The 20,347-nt window shown below is 37.4% G+C and overlaps 1 protein-coding gene across 5 annotated transcripts in view; it reads left to right on the top strand.

Annotated features, from left to right (window-relative positions):
• The window catches only part of ZFYVE28 (zinc finger FYVE-type containing 28), a 164,929-nt gene that overhangs the window by 69,176 nt on the left and 75,406 nt on the right, over window positions 1-20,347 (top strand). For 4 of the 5 annotated variants that reach the window (XM_049793175.1, XM_049793186.1, XM_049793197.1 and 1 more), the window contains exon 2: window positions 12,525-12,665. In XM_049793175.1, the coding sequence (XP_049649132.1) occupies window positions 12,525-12,665 (141 nt within the window). Of the gene's footprint in view, window positions 1-5,821; window positions 5,843-12,524; window positions 12,666-20,347 lie in introns of those variants that run through there. The other variant, XM_049793206.1, reaches the window with a different exon arrangement.

The raw sequence follows: 20,347 nt of genomic DNA on the forward strand, positions 1-20,347 counted from the left end.
ATCTGAGTTATGTTATATTGACATGTATGTCAATACACAAAGGGAATGCTGTATTTCACCTATACTTTGATAAAAACAATGTAGCTTTAGAAGTCGTAAAATATTCAGTACATGAGGAAACTGTTACCTGACTAAATAAACCAACTGCTTGGAGGAATAACCTAAAGCATTTTGCTGTAAGATTTTTCAATTAATTGCTTTGAGTGTGTTTCCAGATTGCCACAAAAGTGCAAAATACAGGTCTCCTTTAAGTATTTCTCTGCAGTTGCTGGTGTCGTATATATTAAAAGTGGGGTTTTTATGTTTAATAATGCCTTGAGACTTTTTAGATGATCATTGGTAGTCCCTGAAGTTCTGCAGGTATTTGCAGTCTGCAGCCTTGCCCATGTCACATGTACTGGATTTTGAAAATTAAAGCAGAGCTGTGATTCAGGTTTGGTGCAACAGTAATCCCTGCTGGAGGGAGCAAAATTGAAAAGGCTACAAGTACTGGAGCTAAACTTGGATGCAAGGCAGCTTGTCTCTAAGGGAGCAAGTAAGGGCAAAAAAAGAGATTTTTAGTTCATTAGGTTTGAACAGATGTGTCTTACCTGCAGAAAGAAATTATACTGCCATGCTTGTCGCAAATTTAGAGGGGTCTTCAGTTCTCATCTTTGAACCTTTGAATGGGTCAACAAAGTATTGATTGGGCTGAAGGGAGACTTGTCTGGTTCAAGCAAAGACTGCATTGAGGAAGTACTTCCAAGTTCTGACCTCCACTTTGAATTTGTTAAACTAACCAGAAAGGCTTGAGCAGGAAGAAGCAGGGATGGGAGATGACAACTGTTATTTTTGCCTGTTTTGGAGCAAATGCCCACGTTTTAGGCAAGTAATGTGATTGTGTGACTGTAGGTTGGACAGCTGTGTAAATCAGGCTGGATGCAGCTATTACCATCGATTTTCAGACTAGTCTTGAAATTGCTGGGAATAAAGAACTTTGATTTCACAAACGTCAGGGAACTTTTTTGACACTTTGATTTTATGTTGATTATTTTCTTCAGAGAAAAAATATTCAATGTTTCTCAATGGCAAAGCAATGAATAGCTTTGATCCAAGACTGCACGTATGCTGAACCTTCTGTCAGATGCATTATTCATAGTAAAACCAATTGAACTTCTTAACCTGTTATGCCACTGAAATGTAAGCTACAGGTACTCCAGCAGGTGTTCTTCTGTAAGGCTTTGGAAGCACTGGTATTCTTTGCCCCATAACATGTGAGAGAAGTCATGAGTCTGCCTCTGATTTCGGTGTGGTCCCTAGTTAGTGTTCTTTTCTGGAGTCCGACTGGGGTGTAGAGCAGTGGTGGTAGAGAGTGAAGTTCAGCTGTGGTGGAAGATAAAGGTTACTATTTTTTGCTGATAAAAACCTGCAGTAAGTGTCTCTGTTCAAATTGAAGTGAAATGTACATGTATGAGTTAACATTTTTGCACTACTTAAGCATGCTACATTTTTCAAGGATCAGATGTCCCTATCTTTTTTTTGGTGTCTCCAATGTTGGTTTTTGATGCTATTATCAAATACAACAAAGGAAGACTAGGTTGAATTGTGTTCTTGCCAAACCATTTTAAGTATTACAGTAAGCATTACTGGTAATGCATTTCCTTGCTTTTAACAGCAGTTCTGCAATTAATGCCTTTGCCTGTTTTGTCATTTAGCATACTAGAGAAAATACTTGGCAACCAGAAGTTTGCAGAATCCATTTGGGGAGAATGTGAACATGTATACTTATAATGTGAAAGTGATGTTGCTGATCAATAGAGTAATAGGCAGTAGGATTTTCTGAAAGCTGGTTTTGGGATGTGGGAAAAGTGTCTCTTCATGAAATAGGTAGTACCATAATTGTGTTGGTTTTTTATATTTACCTAAACAGGCAGCAAACAGTTCTGAGAAACTTGATCTTGCCAGAGGAGATGATATGTGATTTATAAATCCTTCTATGAATCACTAATATGTAGTGATTAGAGGGTTTGGTTCTTTTCTTTGTTGGTCTGGGTTTTTTTTTCCCTGCCTCTCAATGAATATAGAACTGTCCATCTTAGGAGAATATATAACAGTAGAGCATTCATGTTTGTGTTTAATTTCTGCTTAGTTTTTGTGCATTCTGTGTCTTGATTTAAAATGAACTGGTTTGGGGTGGGGGTGGGGGCCAGAATAGTTGAAGACTGATACAGCTTATCCAGCATATGTGCTGCTGAGGAGAAATGGTCAAACTAAAACTGTGTGCTGAGCTAGCACAGAAAACAGGAATAGCCATACAAACCCATTTGTTTCCCAGGAGAGATTTTCTGCATGACCAGGAGACCAAGGGCAGAGCTTGAGGATATTGTCTGAAGAGACCCAGGAATGCCTAATTGAGCAAAAAGATTCAATTCAGCAGGGGGTGCGAGCAGGGATGCAGGGGAGCCTTCTCCCATGCACTGTCACCCAGTTAGTTTACTGTCTTCCAGCAAATATATGCTTCTTGTGTATTTGAAAATATTTTGGTTTTGTTGATGGACTGTTTCAAAAGTTTTTAGTACGGTTTAAGGTCTTCTGTGGTCCTTCAGATGGTTTGTCTGGTGCCTTTCTCCTCTCTCTGTTCTTGCCCATCTTCTGGTAATTTTGAAAGCCACTATTCATGTTCAAGCATGCTTGGAAAAAGGATAGTACTCTTGGTATCAAGTCCTTAAAAGCAATGAAGTTCCTAAAAGTTCCCTAAAACTTTAGGTAGGTCCCTACCTAAAAGGAGGTGGGGACTCTCTGCAAACAGAGATGATGCTAAATGCTCTGACTGAAGGACTGTGTCTTGAGCACATTTGTTATTAGACATGAATCTCTACAGGTAAGTGCTTAGTGAGCACAGGACAAACATCAACTGAAGCTTGCTAATATCTGGAAGATAGAATAAGAAACCCAGTTTGACTGATAATGGCACTCGGAAAGCTACTTGTTTATATGAGTTAGCTGAAATAGTGGAAATAAGATCAAAAGATTTACTTACACAGACGTTCATTTGAAGTTATTGTCAGAAGGCAGAATCTGGGAAAAGTTCCTGTGCTGAGGGCCGTAGGAGCAGTTCCTTTCATCACTGGGCTTGAACAGATGTGTTTCGGAACAGAGTTCTGATGAAATCTTTTTGTTGCAATGATTGATCGTGCTAGTGATATGATGCCAAGGTAGTTAAATCCTGAACATCTGGCAAGGTGTTCCACCTGAGCTTATAGAAAGCTTCCTACAAGGCAAATGAGGTTATGTGTGAGCAACTTCACACAGATGACTGTGCTTTTATTAAAATATGATATGGAACACCTTCATCTCATTATAAGCAAGTTTGCTGAGGCAAAGAAAAATAAAGATGCACTTTCAATATGAAGAAACTGAAGGAATGTGCTATGCCTGTTACTACCTGAGAAAGACTATGGAGTAACTCTTTTACAGTCAGCAGGCTCAAACTCGTTGCTGGGTCAGGTTTCCCTCTTGTTAAAGTTTTGTCTATGCCCTGATTAATGAAGACATTTATTTCATGATCCAGAAGTAAAATGCTGTATGTGGCAGATTGTTCAAAACAGGTCGGTACTGAACAGCAAGGCAAAATTGGCATTCTACCAGGTCTACTAAGCATGAGCAAAATACTGAAACTACAGACCTGGGAGGAAAAAAAAATTCCTATTAGGATATGTGCGTGCTAAAACAAGATGGAGCTGAAAAGAGACTGCAAAGCAATCCTTCAGCTGCACAAAATTTTTTTTATGAGGTTGTTCTTTGTTTTTTGTTGTGTTGTTGCTTTGTTTTGGGTGTTGGTTTGTTTTTTGTTTGGTTTTGGTTTTTGTTTTGGTTGTGGTTTTTTTTGTTTTTTTTTTTAGAATAGAAGTCTTGATTCTGAAAGGAAAAAAGGGTGGGAAGACATTAACATTGAGGACATGTCCAAGAAGAGGTCATTGTTTGCCTCAATGTTTAGGAATTGTTATAAATATTTAGACGCATCCATAAAACATGTTATAACTATAGTGGGTTAAAAAGTTCTCTGAGGCAGGAAGTTGTGATGATGTGTTGTAGCAAGATGGAGGGCTTGCATTATTGGAGGAAAAATAGTTGGGTGCCACTTCCAAATGCCACACTATTTCTCTGTGTAAGGTGGGGGCTATAGATGTGTAATTGAATGTAATTGATCAACAAGTCCAGGTAGCTAAATTGGCTATTTTCCTCTTGATAGGTAACAGTCACTAAAAACTGCAGAATCTGTTTTGTTTGAATAGATACTTAGTGTAATGTTTGAGTTTAAATACAGAAATCTAGACAAACTTGAGGTAAACTGCATAAAAACATTTAATGAGTGATTTGCCCATTTTGATATATATCCTGAGAAGCTGAATTTGCTGTTTCTGAGTAAATATTTGTTCTTTAAACCTGATGTTCTTGCAGCAGCTGAGAATGAAATGCGATTATCTTAAGGTCAAACTTGGAGATACTAGCTGCAGGAGGAGGCTTTCTGTAAGTGTTTTATAAGTTCAGTGGGGTGGGTTGACCTTGGCTGGCTGCCAGGTGCCCACCCAGCTGCTCTCTCACTCCCCTTCTCAACAGGCCAGGGGGAGAAAAAAGGATGAACAAGTCCAGGGCTGAAGATAAAGATAGGGAGATCACTCAGCAATTACCATCATGGGCAAAGCAGACTTAATTTGGGGAAGACTAATTTCTTGCTAATTAAAAATAGCCTGCTATAGGCTGGGCGTGGAGGTAGCATTGCAGGTTACCCACTCTTCACATGGAAGAAGTGGCAGCTCCATCACTTCTCATACCTGCTTAGCATGTTGACTTCCCCACAGCAAAACCCCTTTCTCTTCCTGAAATCTGTCTGTCTTTCCTAGAAATCGAAGCTGTGGTTCAGCTGCAGGGCACTCCAATTCAGTAGAGTACATGTCCGAAAGATTAAGTAATATGTGTTCAGCATATGCTTATGTAATTCCCCCAGAAAATATGGATTTGAGCACATGCTTTTCTAGATTAGTATTATGAACACTCAAAAATAGAAACTCTGTATGGTGACTTAATCCATCATGAGTGAAAACCAACTGCATGGCAGTCTCAAATATTTGCTACTCTAGTTCACTGTAACCACTGTCAGATTTTCCTTTTTGGGGGGCTGGTATTATACCATTCTGTAGGGAAAACGAAACATTTAAATGTGTTTGGGGAGAGTGTACTAGTATTGCAAAAACTCATCTGCCAGATTTTTGTTGTCCAATAAGTAATCTCACTGATTTTTTGATTGTTTGTTTAAGGTGCTGCTAGCATATTATTGTGTTAACAAGCTGTTCACCTGTCTTTCTCACTTGTGTAATGATATTCTGTAGATAAACACAGAGCAGCTGGCAAAGCTTTAACCAGGCTGTAGCTTTTCTCACAGTGCTTGTTTTTTTACATATCTTCATAACCAATTGCTAGTTGTCGTATTCATCTTGGAGTCCTTATGCATGTGCAACACCAGTTTAAGACTTCATTACATTCTACAAAATATGAATGTTGAGGGAATTTTTCATTAATGGATAGCACTTCAGGTACTCAGTAGATTAAAAGGAAAAACCCCAACAAACCCTAAACAAAAAAAACAAAACCAAACAGAAAAGCTCCCAAAACTGTGTACATGGGAGTAGCAGAGTTCCTCTTTCATTTAATACGAAGAAATATTTTTGCCACTAAAAATTGACATTTGAATTTATCAGAAATTTTGGCTCACCTGCCTGTAATCAAATTATTGCTTCTTATTGTCTTTTATTAGCATTTGAAAATCAACCAAAAATTCAGAGGACCTCTCTAAAGGAAGGATGTGAGTACATTTGCTTATATGTGAGGTGATGTAACAAGTCATCCTGCTGGTATCCTTTTCTGAAGAAATCCTTTAAACCTTTGGAATTTTTCATCTGCCAGTTAAGCCTACTAGTGCAAATGTGACTGGTGTAATCATTTTTCAATTGGATAAGTTTCTGTCACTAAGTCCGTTATTTTTCACACTGGCAATGAATAAACTTGGGACTTTGTGCCTAAATCCTATTACTACTGAACAAAACACTTTTTCCTTCTGATAATGTTACTCAAGTTTTAGTTAAGTTTAATTAGCTTAAAACTAGTTATATGCAACATCAGTTATAAGTTTTAAAAATACTGCGTTGCTTCATTACTGGCTATATTTAAAATGCTTAGGACCCAATTCTGCCTTGTGCACAGAACATGTTGTCAACTCATACAATGAGTTGTTTTCCAAAATGTTAGACGGCGTTTTCTCTACACTGCAGAGTAGGATCAAGTTCTTAACCTATAGCCTTTCCAAATTCCCATCTCAAAGGAAATGTGCTTTCACTTGTGAAGTCCCTTTTCTGACTTCTATGCTGTGCAGTAATTGTTCGTATTTGACATTGTCTGATAATGCCAGCATTTATTTCAGGGAATGGAAAGTTTGAGGTTGATCCTCTTTATCTGGGCATGTGACAATGTGCTGCTTTCCTTTTCTTGAAAATATAGTAGACAACAGATTGAGACTGAAAACGACTGGGCCCTCAGTAATAGAGACATTAATACTACCCTTTCCCTTATCAAAGGGGGAATAAGGAAGCTACATAGATGAAAGACAGTTCCACCGATGTGATTGCCATGGCCTTTCTTGAAAACTTTTCACTTCTGCTGTTGGAGTTGGAGCAGAATAGAAATTGTTGAGCAGGCAGTTGATGCTGGCTAAGGAAGGGTAGTGTCCTGTGGCACCTACAGCAGCGGAAAATATTGCACATGGACTATCACCCCGTATCGTCCCATGATTGTGAATGCAGTTGCTGCAATGTGTAATAAAATACAAGTACTTGTGTAAAATGCACTTTTTACCATTACCAAATACTACTTGAAAAGTTACCCTGATGGATGTAGGTTTACTTTGTTCCCTTGTCAAAAAGCAATCTGGATTTACCATCAGCAAAATGCATATAATTAATGCTTTTCTGTATAGTTTCTTCCCATAAGGATCAAGTCAGGGTTTCTGAGTGTGTGGAAGAGACATAAATGCTTAGTGCTGGAAAAGTGCTACTAGACAAGGGAGACCTGGAGCTTTCTATCTCAGGTCCATGAATTTTATTTTAAGCAGGGTTGGGGTTTAGCTGGTGTTCTATAGCCTTTAGATCAGCAATTAAAAAATTATTATTTTCCAAAGGATGACTAGCAGGCATCAGAATATACTTGTATCACTGGCTGGGATCTTGCTCATCTGCATGGTTCCCGTGCTTCAGTCTATTCTTTGGCTCATTTGGGATGATGACATCTTCTGTCTCTTTGCAGTGGTGAGGAGGGCTCTGTTCCTGTTGTAATGTCAGTAGAAGAAAAGGCCTGAACAATATCTTTACTTCCCTACAAAGGATCATGGAAACCTGGGGGAAACATTACCTTTAGTGTTCAAATTATGGGCTGCTGTCAGTTTCTTTATAAGATGTTGTGTATTTTGTGTTATTCAAAAAAGAAGCAGTATTGATACTTGAAAGCTGTTGTTAAAAATCATGCAAAAGATACTTGCAATTTTGTTTCAAAAGGAGGAAATCGTCCCCAAGAAAAACGCTTATTTCTGGCAATTTGATTTTTAAGACAATTCTTAAATTCCAGAATTACTGTATGGTTTGAGATTGATCTGTCAGCACCATGGCTTCTCATTTGTAGTATCAGTTTTCAGTCTAGCTGTTTACTTCTGTCCTGTGTTGAGAAGCCTGTTTTCCTTTCCCAGTTAGTTGACGCTTTTTTTAGTGACAGCTTCTGGTTTTGATAGACCAGCTTGTTTACAAGATGTGAGAATAGCCTCTTTTCATCTGATAACATGTAATCGGTAATCTTATAGACCTGTTACTTAGCTAATAACCTGTAGCGAACAGGTGTCTTTAATTTAAGATGTTTTCCTTTTAACTTTCTGTTATAGTCCATATAAATCCTGTTTGAAAAATCAAATCAGAATTCATTATGCAACAAACTGAACTAGAGCTAATCCTAGTCACTGTTCATTGGTAGGACTTCATGGGCAAAAACCCAAGTGTAACCAGTTCAATAGTTAATACAGCTTTTTGATATGCACTGTTTTACACTGCCATCCTTGCAGATGGCAGGCAGTCTTCTTTTGGTTTTGACCTCTGACCTAATGAGAGTGGTACCTAATAAAGAGTAAAAATCACTAAAATAAATATTCAGTGTTCAGTGAGTGATCTTTCCTAAAATAAGGTTAATAATGCAGTATTATATGACATGGCTAAATGTTGGAAAAAAAAAAAAAAAGGAACTGATGGTGTGCTGACTCCTGTCTACTGACTGGAGTATATCATACAAATTGGGATAATAAGTTATGACCCACATATGAAGTGATGATTTCAAATCTGTGGAGATGGTACTCCAGTGGTATGGTAAATTATGTGCTGTCAATATAGCTGGACTGTTTGGTGGGCTGAATCCTTTTGAATGTTAGATGTGGAATATAAAGAAATGTTAGACAGAAGGAATGCAGGGTGTGCTTATAGAATGAGACTCCTACCTGCATAGCTTACACTCAGGAGGGTGTTGGGATAACAGATTTAAAATAACAACAATAACACCACACACAGAAAACTTCCACACACTCCCACACCCACCCAAAAAACTCAACCAAACAAAAATTCCCCCCAAAATCCCCAAACCGTGTGTGCAGTCTACAGTTGTGATATGATTAAAGGGGCTACTGCAGTCTGTGGATACAGAAGTAGGCAAATACAAGTAACGTAAGTACTTGATGCTGTAGTGGAAAAAGGCAAAATAAGCAGTATCTAGAAGTTGAAGTCTAGCAAATCAAAACAAGAGATGAGATGCATTCATCTGATGGTAAATGAGATTAATTCCTGAAACAAACTACCACTTTAAGGGGTAGGTTCCCTGTCAGGTGCTTTCAAATAAAGTCTTTCTATTAATTTGAGCACCTGAGGGTGGGAATTACTAATTCTGCTGAAGAATAATAAGTAATTTGGATGGAATTATTTGAAACATATTTTGCATAAACTCAAAGTAAAAATTGGCATTGAGCATGGCGCGATCTCTGATTTTTTGCTACCAGTTGGAACAAATTGAATTTAGAAAGTCGTGGTTATTTCCTTTAAATGGCCCCCTGCTAAGAGATTTAAAGTTTCATGCAGCTTTGGCATGCCAGGGACCACATATGATTGACACTATTAATCAAAGATCATGCTACTAATCCACACGAAACATAACACAGTAGAGAGAACTCAATTAAAACTTTTGTCCCTCCAATTTAAAAGATCAGCCATGTGGGAGCTAAGTATCTCAGCCTTGCTTGTTTTGCTTGAGACCAGTCTTAATAAATTGCCTTGTTTTCCCTCTGCAGTGCAATTTAAATGCTTATAAATCAGCAATCATGCTTTGATACAATTACACACCTAAACTCCCGCATCTTTGTTTCACAGCTTTGTCTAGAAGGTTTTAATGGATGTAGATAAATGCTGAAGGAAAATGTAAAAATTGGAAATAATAAAAATAATTGGGTAGGGGAAATGCTGAAAGAAGTGCTTTACTAAGCTTTACTTTATAAATACAGGAATTTAGAACTAAACAAAATTAAATTTAGTAGTTCAATTATAGGGCCTCCCTCATATTATCATTCATTTTGAATTTTGTTTGTTTCCCTGACCATATATTGCAAGCTTTATTCTTCTCCCTGGGCACCTTTATATCAAGGCTATAGTGAAGACATTACTCAAGACTGTAAATTTTTGACGGCTTACACTTAGGGTACTGAAACTGCTTAATAAAAGACAACATTTGAAAGATTAAGAGGAGGAAACTTCTGATTGGAAAGGCCCTTTCTTTTGTAGAAAGTGGCTGCTTAAAGAAAAAACTACCAATGCTTTGATTACTACATTTCAACTTCCTGAAAAGATGTTTCATTTCTGACTTGCCTCAGAATTGGGGTGGTGGGTGTGAAGTAGTGATGTAGGAAGCTGCTGGGCAGTGTGACAGCTCACAGCAATGTTAAAGGTAGCCTTAAAGTCACTATATTCATGCACAAATAAGGCATGTAGGAACAGGAGTTAGTGCCACTGTTTTCAGGGAGGGTTGTTGTTCTCATTAAATTGCTGACTGAGAACCAATTCAGCATGTAACACTGAGGGCATATTTGGCATCACTTATAAGACTAAATCTTTTTCCTTAAGTCTTACGGCAATAAAATACTTGCAGTTGTTAACTCCTTGATCCTGTCAAGTGTGGAGGATGTATACTGTTCTCTTCAAAAGGTGTTAATACTCTGTTGTTCCTTTTCAGGGACTAAACAGCTGTGCAGGTTTTAATGCTGTTTTACTATGAAGGCCTGAAATGATTCTTCTGCAGGATACGTATCTTGTGAAGACTAAAATAGGGAATTTAACAATATGTTGTGGTACCTTCTGTTGAAATTTTTTTTAAGTATAAAGCAAAAATAACTGTTTTTTTTGTTGGTGCACGCCCCCCCGCCCCCCCCCCCCCCCCCCCCCCCCCCCCCCCGTATTTCTGACAGCATTTATTGTGCTCTTACCACTTCTGAAACTGTGTTGTTGTTGGCCGAGGTTTGCTACTGATCTTTCTCTGTGATTGCAGACAGTTAGTGTCTTCTGGACTGGTGCTGCAGGACTGGGTGTATGTGAAGGACGAGCCTGAGCTCTTCAATACACCTTTATCACCTCAATTAGTGCCTTAAACCTGTGGTTTGCTAATTGACAGCATTTCTGATTCTACTGCATCCATATGCCCATCCCTTAAGAACTTTGGTATTTTATTTGTCTACAATAGTGGAAATGTTTTGTGTTTCAGATAGAAAATGTTATGGTTCACAACATATACTTCCTCATTATACCCCCAGTGTTTTTGTCCTTTGCCATTTGTTGCATTTGGTGATATTGTCTTTTGAAGTGATGTTATCTTCTGTTTTGCTGTTGACTAATTTCTTCACTGTATTACACTTTCTTTTCTGTTGGTACATGTTTTGCTCTGACATACGTACTTGTACATCTTCATTAGTTGTCATTTAAAATGTGTTGCTTCTTGATAATTTCTATGCTTTTGCTATTTTTTTAGGTTATAAAAAGCAATGTTTTCTTTTTAGCGAATGGTTTTCTTTACCTGGAAGTTCTTCCCTATGTTAATTTTTTTTTTCCCATGTTTAAGTCTGTGAATTGCTTCCATGCAACTTGGTCTTTATTTTTACTGGTTCTATACGTAACCTGGTCCTTCTAAAAGTATTTTTGTTGTTTCATTCTTCAGTGCATTAAGAATCAATTTCGGATACTTTGCAGCTTTTTGTTTTCTGTAGTATGAGGCGTTTTTTCTTTCATCTAGTGACAATTCTAATTCCCAGTCTACAGTTAGTATAGTTTTAATGTTTCTTACACTGGGCTTAAGAGCTATTTTAGGTTTTCTATACATCTCCCGCAAATCTTGTGTATGTTTTACTGATGACTACTTTAGAATAATATGAGGTTGTGCTTATCTGAGCCTACGAATCTTTCACCAAGTTGCTGGCACCTACAAAAAGCTATTCCCTCCTCCCACTTGTATCTCCACTGTCTTTTAAGAGTCAAAATTCTTATCTTCTCCCTCCACACACACTGATCTCTGTTATTTTTCCAATATTTTGATGAAACCTTTCATAGGAATCAGAATTTTCAGTTGTTAATATTTTTTTAAAAAATCCCTTTTATGGGGTAAACTTTTATTATTAATATTTTTCAATATTTTTGATGATGCATTCCTTTATTCTTATATTCTTTCCATTATAATTGCTGTTTTGTTTTAATGTGGCCAAAAATCCATTGTGATAATTCTGTTCTTTGCTGCTTGGAAGACTTGTGGCGTAGTTTTCTCCCTGTAATGCCTCGTTTAGTCATATTATTTGCTTTTGAAGTCTTTACATCCATTTGGCCCTGGTAGTGTACCTGGTAGATGCAGTACCTTTCCCTTAAGTGACTTGATTCTTGTGATCCTCAAAGTGAGGATTCTGACCAGATAGCACTGTGCATCATGTTGCAGGGGTTACCATGGTGCTTGGTGTATTATCACATTGCTTGATAAATTGGGGGGGGGGGGGGGGGGGGGGGTGTGTTTTAACTTGGAAAGCAACTTTGTCCTGTTTTGACTAGAACCGAAGTGTACTTTTGTTTAATAAACAAAACTTGTGATTCAGTTGTTTGCTCCACCAGTTAATTATGCCACAAGTAGTGAGAATGCCAGGATGGTTTTGGAGATGACAGTAGTTGAGTAATGCCCCAAGTTTTTTAAGTGAGAGATTGTTTTCTTCCAGGTAGAAAAAGAATTGTAAATGTGCTTAAATATCTCAAGATCATTCTTTTCCATGCTGCCATGCTACTTATCTGGCTTATATGTAAAAAAAAAAAGGCATTAAATACAATTAGCTGAAGTGAGTTTTTATTTGCAAAAATAATGTAATATTGTGTATGTCTCTGTCTTCAATACAGAGAACAGACCCACAGCTCCTTGCTCAGTTTTATTATGCTGATGAGGAACTAAATCAAGTAGCAGCTGAATTGGACAGTTTGGATGGAAGAAAAGACCCACAGAGATGTACGCTGCTAGTCAACCAGTTTCGCTCTTGTCAGGTAATGAAAATATCACCTTCCTGATTTCATTGACATTTTTGTGTACATTAAATGTATTACATTATTATTTATTGTATTAGTTTTTATTGTCAAATCCCTTCATACTGAATCCTTGGTAGATATATGCCTTTCTTTAGTTTAAAGGGTATATTTTTAAAAACACTATCCGAAAATTAAATCTACTACATCTCATTTAAGAGTGTTGATGCTTTTCCTTAAATAAGAACATACATTAAAAACTTTTTCCTTTGTATAAAATAAGCATACAGAGCTTACTAGAACATGAGAAATATTTCAAAATTTCAGGCAGTATAAAGTAGCCCTGTCTTTTGTAGCTGCTCAGCTTACATACCTCATGAATCTGATAGCTTTTCATTAGCAAGTGAACTATGTGAAGACAGCTGGTAGCTGTGCTGATTTTTTGGAAAGAATATTATCTGCTTCATCTTGAAGATGAGAGGAACTACTGAGGAATCAAGCAGAAGAGGGGGTTTTTATCTGTAAATTATTTCAAAAGTATGTATCTGTCTTTAAGTTCCTATTGTATAATATAGTTCACCTAAAAAAAGATTCCTGAGAGTATTTGCTGAAACTGTGGCTGTACTTTGAGTGAGACTTGAAGGGAAAAGAACCAGAGACTGCAAAGAACAATTCAGCTAAGTTTAGGTCTCTAACTTAGATGGTTTTGTGATTTGATTTATGAAGAAAAACAGTTCAGATATTGAAAAACAATTGAAAAAATTAAACTTTCCCTGTCATGCTGTATGCCATTCTACACCAAGTTTTTCAGTAAGAAAATTCAAATTTTTAGAAGTAGAAACTACTTCTATTGTGCACTTTGTACTTGCATGAATGCTTTGATCTTTCTTCTCCCAGTCACACCCAAGAAAAGTAGGTTCAAGTCCAGAATACGCCATGCCAGAGGTGGTAGGAGGATTTCTGTATGAAAAGTAAGCTCTTGCTGTCAACTCAGGAGAATTGGAAGTGGAAAGACCATAGTAATAAAGATTCATTTACATCTCCACCAAGTAAGAAATGGCAGTTAAGTGGAAAGGATGTGTTTTGATTCATCCCTTGCTAGAATTTCTTACTGTTACTACTAATAAAATCTGCCGAACTTCGTTATGTGGAAAGATTTCATCACTAATCAAGTTAAGATGAGTTTGAAGAGCAGTGCCCTGATAATTGTAGCAAATGTTCACAGTAAGTTAGCTGAGTCTCTTGAAAAGAAAAGCAGGTACTATGTGCTTGCTTGCAAGAAAATGAAATTTTAACAGTGCAGTTTTTTTCAAGAGTGCTTACAGAGAAAAAGTAAATGTATTATGTCAGAAACAATGTTAATGCTTATGTCTACTTTGAGTATCTTCAGTTTCGTACTGTACTGTCCCTAAAGAAAAATGTGGAGTTTAAGGGTTTACCAAACTGGAAACTAAGTTTAGTAACAGTCAAAAATTCAGTCACTTGGAGGGGGAAACAAATAGGGGTGAGAGTTATCTTGAAAGGTCACTGACTTTAGTCTTCTGTGTGATGGATCCTAGATGTACCTAAATCACTCCTCACAAATATTTGTCTGACTTGTTCTTATAAACCTCCCGTAATGGACATTCCACAAACTTTTCTAGGCAATTCATTCCAGACTTTTTGTTTTAGGCAAGGTTTTCTGATAATAAGGGTGGATGAACTATATCATGGTGCAAGATAATCTCCTTGTTTGTTGTTTTATCCCTGGAGATGACAATTTATTCCCTGTTTCTCTGCAGGTGCACAGGCTTTCCAATTTGTTTCTTGTAGTACAGATAGACCCAAGGAGCTGTTCTGTTAAAAAACTGGCTTCTCTGAATGTTTCACCTGTAGGAATGCAAGAAATGCAGACTCCGATAGCTCCTTGGTCAGTTAGCTTGGCTTGTTATATAGTGACTCACCACCTTGTGACTCTTAACACCTTCTGATGCCTGGTAATTTCTTCTTTTCATTTGTCACACAGATTGCTGTTAGTGAAACAATCTGTTGCTAGAGCTGAAAGAAAAGATGGAGATGGTTTTATTTTTTCATGTACCTATTTTTGTAATTTCTAATTTTCAAAGTTCTGCAGAATAGGTCAGATAATCATCAAATGTCATGTCAAAAATAGCTTTGCTAATTAGGACTTATATTATTTTGTAGTACTTTGTATAAAAGCAATGGGTTTGTTTTTTCCTTCTAAGAATTTGTTGTGTAAATGCCAAACGAGAGAAGGAGCAGTGTTTTAGTAGGGATTCAGAATGTAGGTATTTGCTAATCAAATATTGCATGGTAAGCAGAAAAATAGGTTTTAGCCTAAGGTATGGTGGAGTTTGAGGAAGGTGAAGATCCAACAGTCAGCCCTGGAGTCAAAATGGTTGTAATGGAAGGTTGTGCATGTGAAAGTAGGATAGCAGCTACATTGTGCAATATCTCTGTGATATCTGCAACAACAATCACACAATTCTGAGACCTTTCTTTCAGATATGTGCTCATTCTGACTCTTCAAGCAGTGGTTTTGAAAAGGGACTTGTGACCACAGAACGCAGTTTACCAGTCACAGTCTTTGCATGACTTTTTTCCCTTTTTTTGTCTTTGTTTTTCCATGTATTACTTTTTTCCAGATTATTCCCATTTTTTATCTCCATGAACTTTACAGAGGCATAGTCTTTCTACTGGGTTTTAGTGTTTTGTAGGGACAAAGATTTCTAAAATCCCTTGTCCTTCTGCTTTTTTATCTGGTTTTGAAATTAATTCATTGTTCCTGGGCTGTTTATTTTCAGATGATTTACTGTCAGTGTCTGCTTGATTAACAGATGAAGTTTTGAGATTTTATTTTGTTTTATTGACTAGAGAAATAATTAGTGTGATTCTTCTGAAAGACCAAAAAGTCTTATAAACTGTGATTCTTTTTAGAGAGAGGTTATATTCTGTTGGATCTTAACCATATCTGAAGAGTTAAGTTTTATATTTTTGTCTATGTTTTCAACTTCTGGTACTATTGTTAAAGAGCTCCAAGTTTACTATAGTGTGTGAACAGATTCAGACAAAACCTAAGGGCTCTAACTAAAGGATGTAATGCTTTATAGTGGACATACTTAAATTTTTCTATCTTAACAACACTGGCAGTTTTAGTCAAGGCAAGTTGAGGGTATGGTGCATTTTGGTGTTCACATGGATGTGCAGAGAACTTCAGTCTTCAAGACTGTTGACGCTTCCTTAGTAAAGAACTGCAACTCTGAATGTTGTCTTATGCTGTTTTGCCTTAGTAGTATTTGATGATAAAAAAAAAAAAAATCACACTTTTTACAATAAATTAACTTTTCAAAACTTCTGAAGATCTTGCAACTTGAATTTCAAATGCTGTGAGTTAACTGTATAGCATAATGCTGAGTAGCATATATCTATGAGTAAAAATCAAGGTAATGGTTTTCAAAGCTTCACTTTTCATTTTCACATTAATGCGATATAACAGTTTTTTCCTGTTATGGTAGCCTATTATAAAAATGACATCCCTCGTTTTGCTTGGTGTTTCCATGTCAGTGGTAGGATATTATGAGAACATAACATATCTATTCATACAGTACCTTACATTTATTGTGTGGGTAATACCTATCCAACAGAATAAAACACTTCACTACTGGTTTCTGTTAAAATTAACAATAGGGTAAGCATGCAGAGATGCATGATGAAATGCTATGTAGGTTTTTCTTAAATGGGGTAGGTAGGTTGTCATTCTTTGGTTTGTTGAAATTGATTGACAGTAATAGAAGGAAAGTACTTTTTTTTTTTCCTTAAGAAAAACGTATTTGCATCAGTGAATCTTGAGTAATATGCAGTGCTGGTTCATCTGAGGTTTTTTTTCCCCCTGCAACACAAATAATTCATTTAAGTATTTTTCTATTAGTGGTATATAGTAAGGTGTCCTTTTCTATGCTGCTCCCAACATCACATGGTATTGAATTTCATAAGAAGTAATGGTACTTTGTGTACACTTCTCAGTTAATCACTTGTGCATTTGCAATCATTCTTTAATTAATTTGCCTTGATCTTTGCTATTTTCACATTGATTAGTATGTTGTTACTTGAGCTGATAAGCTGGTTTAAAACAATTTCTCACCTATTTAAATGGAATAAGGTTTATTGTTACCTATTACAGAACTTAAATGGTTTTGTGTAAGAGTAGAAGGTAAAAAAAACCCCAACCCTTTGTTTCTAACCCAGAGATCTTGTTAGTACTTGATAGGTAGAAGCTGAGCCTATGTAAAATTACTTTACATTGTGAAAATGTTTTCAGGATCATAGTACTTGCTTGCTGTTTCAGTATGCTGAGAATTATTTCTCTATGTACAGTAGCGAGGTCTCAGAATAGTGTATGAGTCAGTTCCTCAGCATGGTTTTATCAGAATTATTCCTTGAACTGCAGATTGTGTCTCAGCAATGTGTAATTTGATCTGCTAAAGTACACCAGGAAGAATTCACCCGGTCAGGGCACTGACCTGAAGCAAACTGTAGACTTGTCCAGCTGTGTTACCCCTTGCACTGTACTACAGAATAGTAAAATGGGTAATTTATAATATTTGTGAAACACGACTATTTCTGGCTCACTGGTAGGAGCAATTGATGCTGTGTTGACTGGTAGCACGTTATACTGACTCTTCACTCTTTTCCTGCTACTTGCCTGCTTGGGAAGCACCACTTAAATTACTGCAATTGGCAGTTGAGCTTTTTCAAGACGGCTATCAGCAGTTTCAGTTTGCTGTAATGTTAGGCTTTAAAATGTAGCCTTTAGTGGGCTCCTTCATGCATAGGTCACTCCTCTGTATAGTGGGTGAGAATCTGAACCTCATTATCTATGACAGTATAAGTTAATGTTGCTGAGGAATCGGAGCACTTAGACCAAGCTGAAGTATATTTCCATGTTGTGGTGTTATCACTTGTCTCTTTCGGTTTCGCTAGCAATATGAAATATGTGCTGAATGTTATAAAAAAATGCTGTGTTTCAACCAGATTTATCTCCATGTTTCTTCTAGCTCAATTTAACAGCTGAAAGCATCACTATGAAATGCGTTGAGATTGAAGTGTCAATGAAAACAAAGCTTTGCCCTTATGGTAAAGGCATACATGTTAGAGTGGTTTGAACCTACAGGCTGAAAGAGCTTACTGTAGAGTGTGGAAAGAGGGTAGAAATGGGCTGTGGGAAACGACGAGTAAAGGGTAAAATGCTGCTGGGAGCCCATCTGGGGAATCTCCTTTGTCACAGAGTGGCATGCTAAAATCATAGAATCCTAGAATGGTTTGGGTTGGAAGGGACCTTAAAGATCATGTAGTTCCAACCCCCCTGCCATGGGCAGGGACACCTTCCACTAGACCAGGTTGCTCAAATCCCCATCTAGACTGGCCTTGAACACTGCCAGGGAGGAGGCATCCACTACTTCTCTGGGCAACCTGTGCCAGTGTCTCACCACCTTCCCAGTAAATAATTTCTTCCTAATATCTAATCTAAATCTACCCTCTTTCAGTTTAAAGCCATTACCCCTTGTCTTACCACTACACTCCCTGTTAAAGAGTCCTTCCCCATCTTTCCTGTAGACCCCCTTTAGGTACTGGAAAGTCTCCCTGGAGCCTTCTCTTCTCCAGGCTGAACAACCCTAACTCTCTCAGCCTTTCCTCATAGGGGAGGTGCTCCAGCCCCCTGATCATCTTCATGGCCCTCCTGGATCCGCTTGAGCAGCTCCAGGTCTTTCTTATTTTGGGGGCTCCAGAGCTGAATGCAGTACTCAGGTGGGGTCTCATGAGAATGGAGTAGAAGGGAAGAATTACCTCCCTTGACCTGCTGGCCATGTTTCTTTTGATGCAGCCCAGGATGTGATTGGCTTTCTGGGCTGTGAGTGCACATTGCCAACTCATATTCAGTTTTTCATCCACCAATACCCCCAAGTCCTCCCCAGGGCTGTTCTCAATCCATTCATCACCCAGCCTGTACTGATATTGGGGATTTCCCTGACCCATGTGCAAGACCTTGCACGGCCTTGTTGAATCAAAATCAAAATTTTAATTAAAAAAGAAAAAAATAATCTTCATCTTTGAAACATGCTTTTTGCATATTTTAAAAGCTTGAAAACATTATTTGCTTTCTGAAGGTGGAGATGAATGGATAAGACAAGTCTAAAAGTAGGGGAAGCTCTTAATCTGATACTCTTCAGTGTCTTGCTGAAGAAGTAATGGTATTTGATAATGGGTCACTTCAGGAGGTGGTTACCAATTTCAGCCTGATACATGGAAACCAGTCCAGTTGCCTTTTATCTCAGCTTGCACCATATACATGGGCAGATTTCTACCTTGCTTTTTTCTTTAATTAAAAACCAAACAAACAAAAACCCCAAACCACACCAACACCAACACTACACACAATGCTGAAGTTGTTGCAGGGTTTGCAAAATGCCTAGTAAAATTTCCCAAGTGGAGGAGAATCATGACTGAGCTGCAGTGAACTCTGTCATAGAGCATGCATGGATTTCTCTGTAGTGGGAAATGGAAAGGATCTTTGAAGTGTGACTTTTTATTTTTTAAATATATATATGTGTCTGTGTATATATATATATAAAAAAAAAAATAAAAGTTGGAGTAGCATGGAATGACAACACAGGTGGCAATCAGTAATGCACAAGGGTGAAATTGAAGCTAGATTGACAAGTTGCTAAATAATGAAAAGCGAACTTATCTTTGTATACAAAATAAAATTAATTTTTTATCAGTGAAAAAAGGGATGTGATTATATTATATTAAATGGTGCGTGCTGGGGAAGCCATAGGTTGTTATTGAATGGACTGTGATGTGAGGTTATACTGCACCATCTGCTCACAATGACCACATTCATTGCATGCAAACTCCTATGGAAAAACACTCTTTGGTGGAAGATGAGGTAGTCATCTGTTTAAAACATGAGGCGATAACAGGAGAGGAATATTAATATTTTATCTGTATTTCAAGTAGAATAGTATTTTTTTTTGGTCCAGATGTCACAAGTTTTGTTGAAATTAAAAAATGTGGTATTTCCTTCTTTGTGAAAGAGAACCTGCCTATAGAATAGAAGGCTCTTCATTTCTGAGTTTACGAAGTTTTCTGACATTCTATTTAAAAAGATAAGATGATGTCTCATTTCTTAGTGCATAATTATCTGCCCTAGGTCATACTTTTTATATTAAGAAAAATTGACATGTTGGCATGTTGATTGACTATTGACATAGTGGACCTGAGACATGCTGGTGTAATTCCCAGAGCATTTGAAGGCTAAATGAGGACAGTGGAGCCAGGTCATTTTAAAACTGACTTTTCTCAGCATTTGCGAGGTATGAGACTATACCAGATCCAGTTCTGTAGGAATTAATGTAATGTGACATGCCTGACTATCAGGGGCTTTATACTACTTCCACATTCTTCATCAGTGCCATCAGAGGATTGCTGTCAGCTCTGCTATATTTGTCCTTTTTAGTTTTTTTTACTGTTGCAAAGAAGAATAAATTCTAGTATCAGCCACTCAATTGTTTATGGAGTCTCATGACTTAAATATGCTGCAGTTTGCCTTCTTTCCTCCATATGCATGTGGTAGCACCATGTTAGCAAGATTAACAATACATGCAAATTATTTATTTGGTGATATTTCTGTACTTGGGGATTAA

This window comes from Accipiter gentilis, chromosome 3, assembly GCF_929443795.1.
Source record: "Accipiter gentilis chromosome 3, bAccGen1.1, whole genome shotgun sequence".
Classification (NCBI taxonomy): domain Eukaryota; kingdom Metazoa; phylum Chordata; class Aves; order Accipitriformes; family Accipitridae; genus Astur; species Astur gentilis.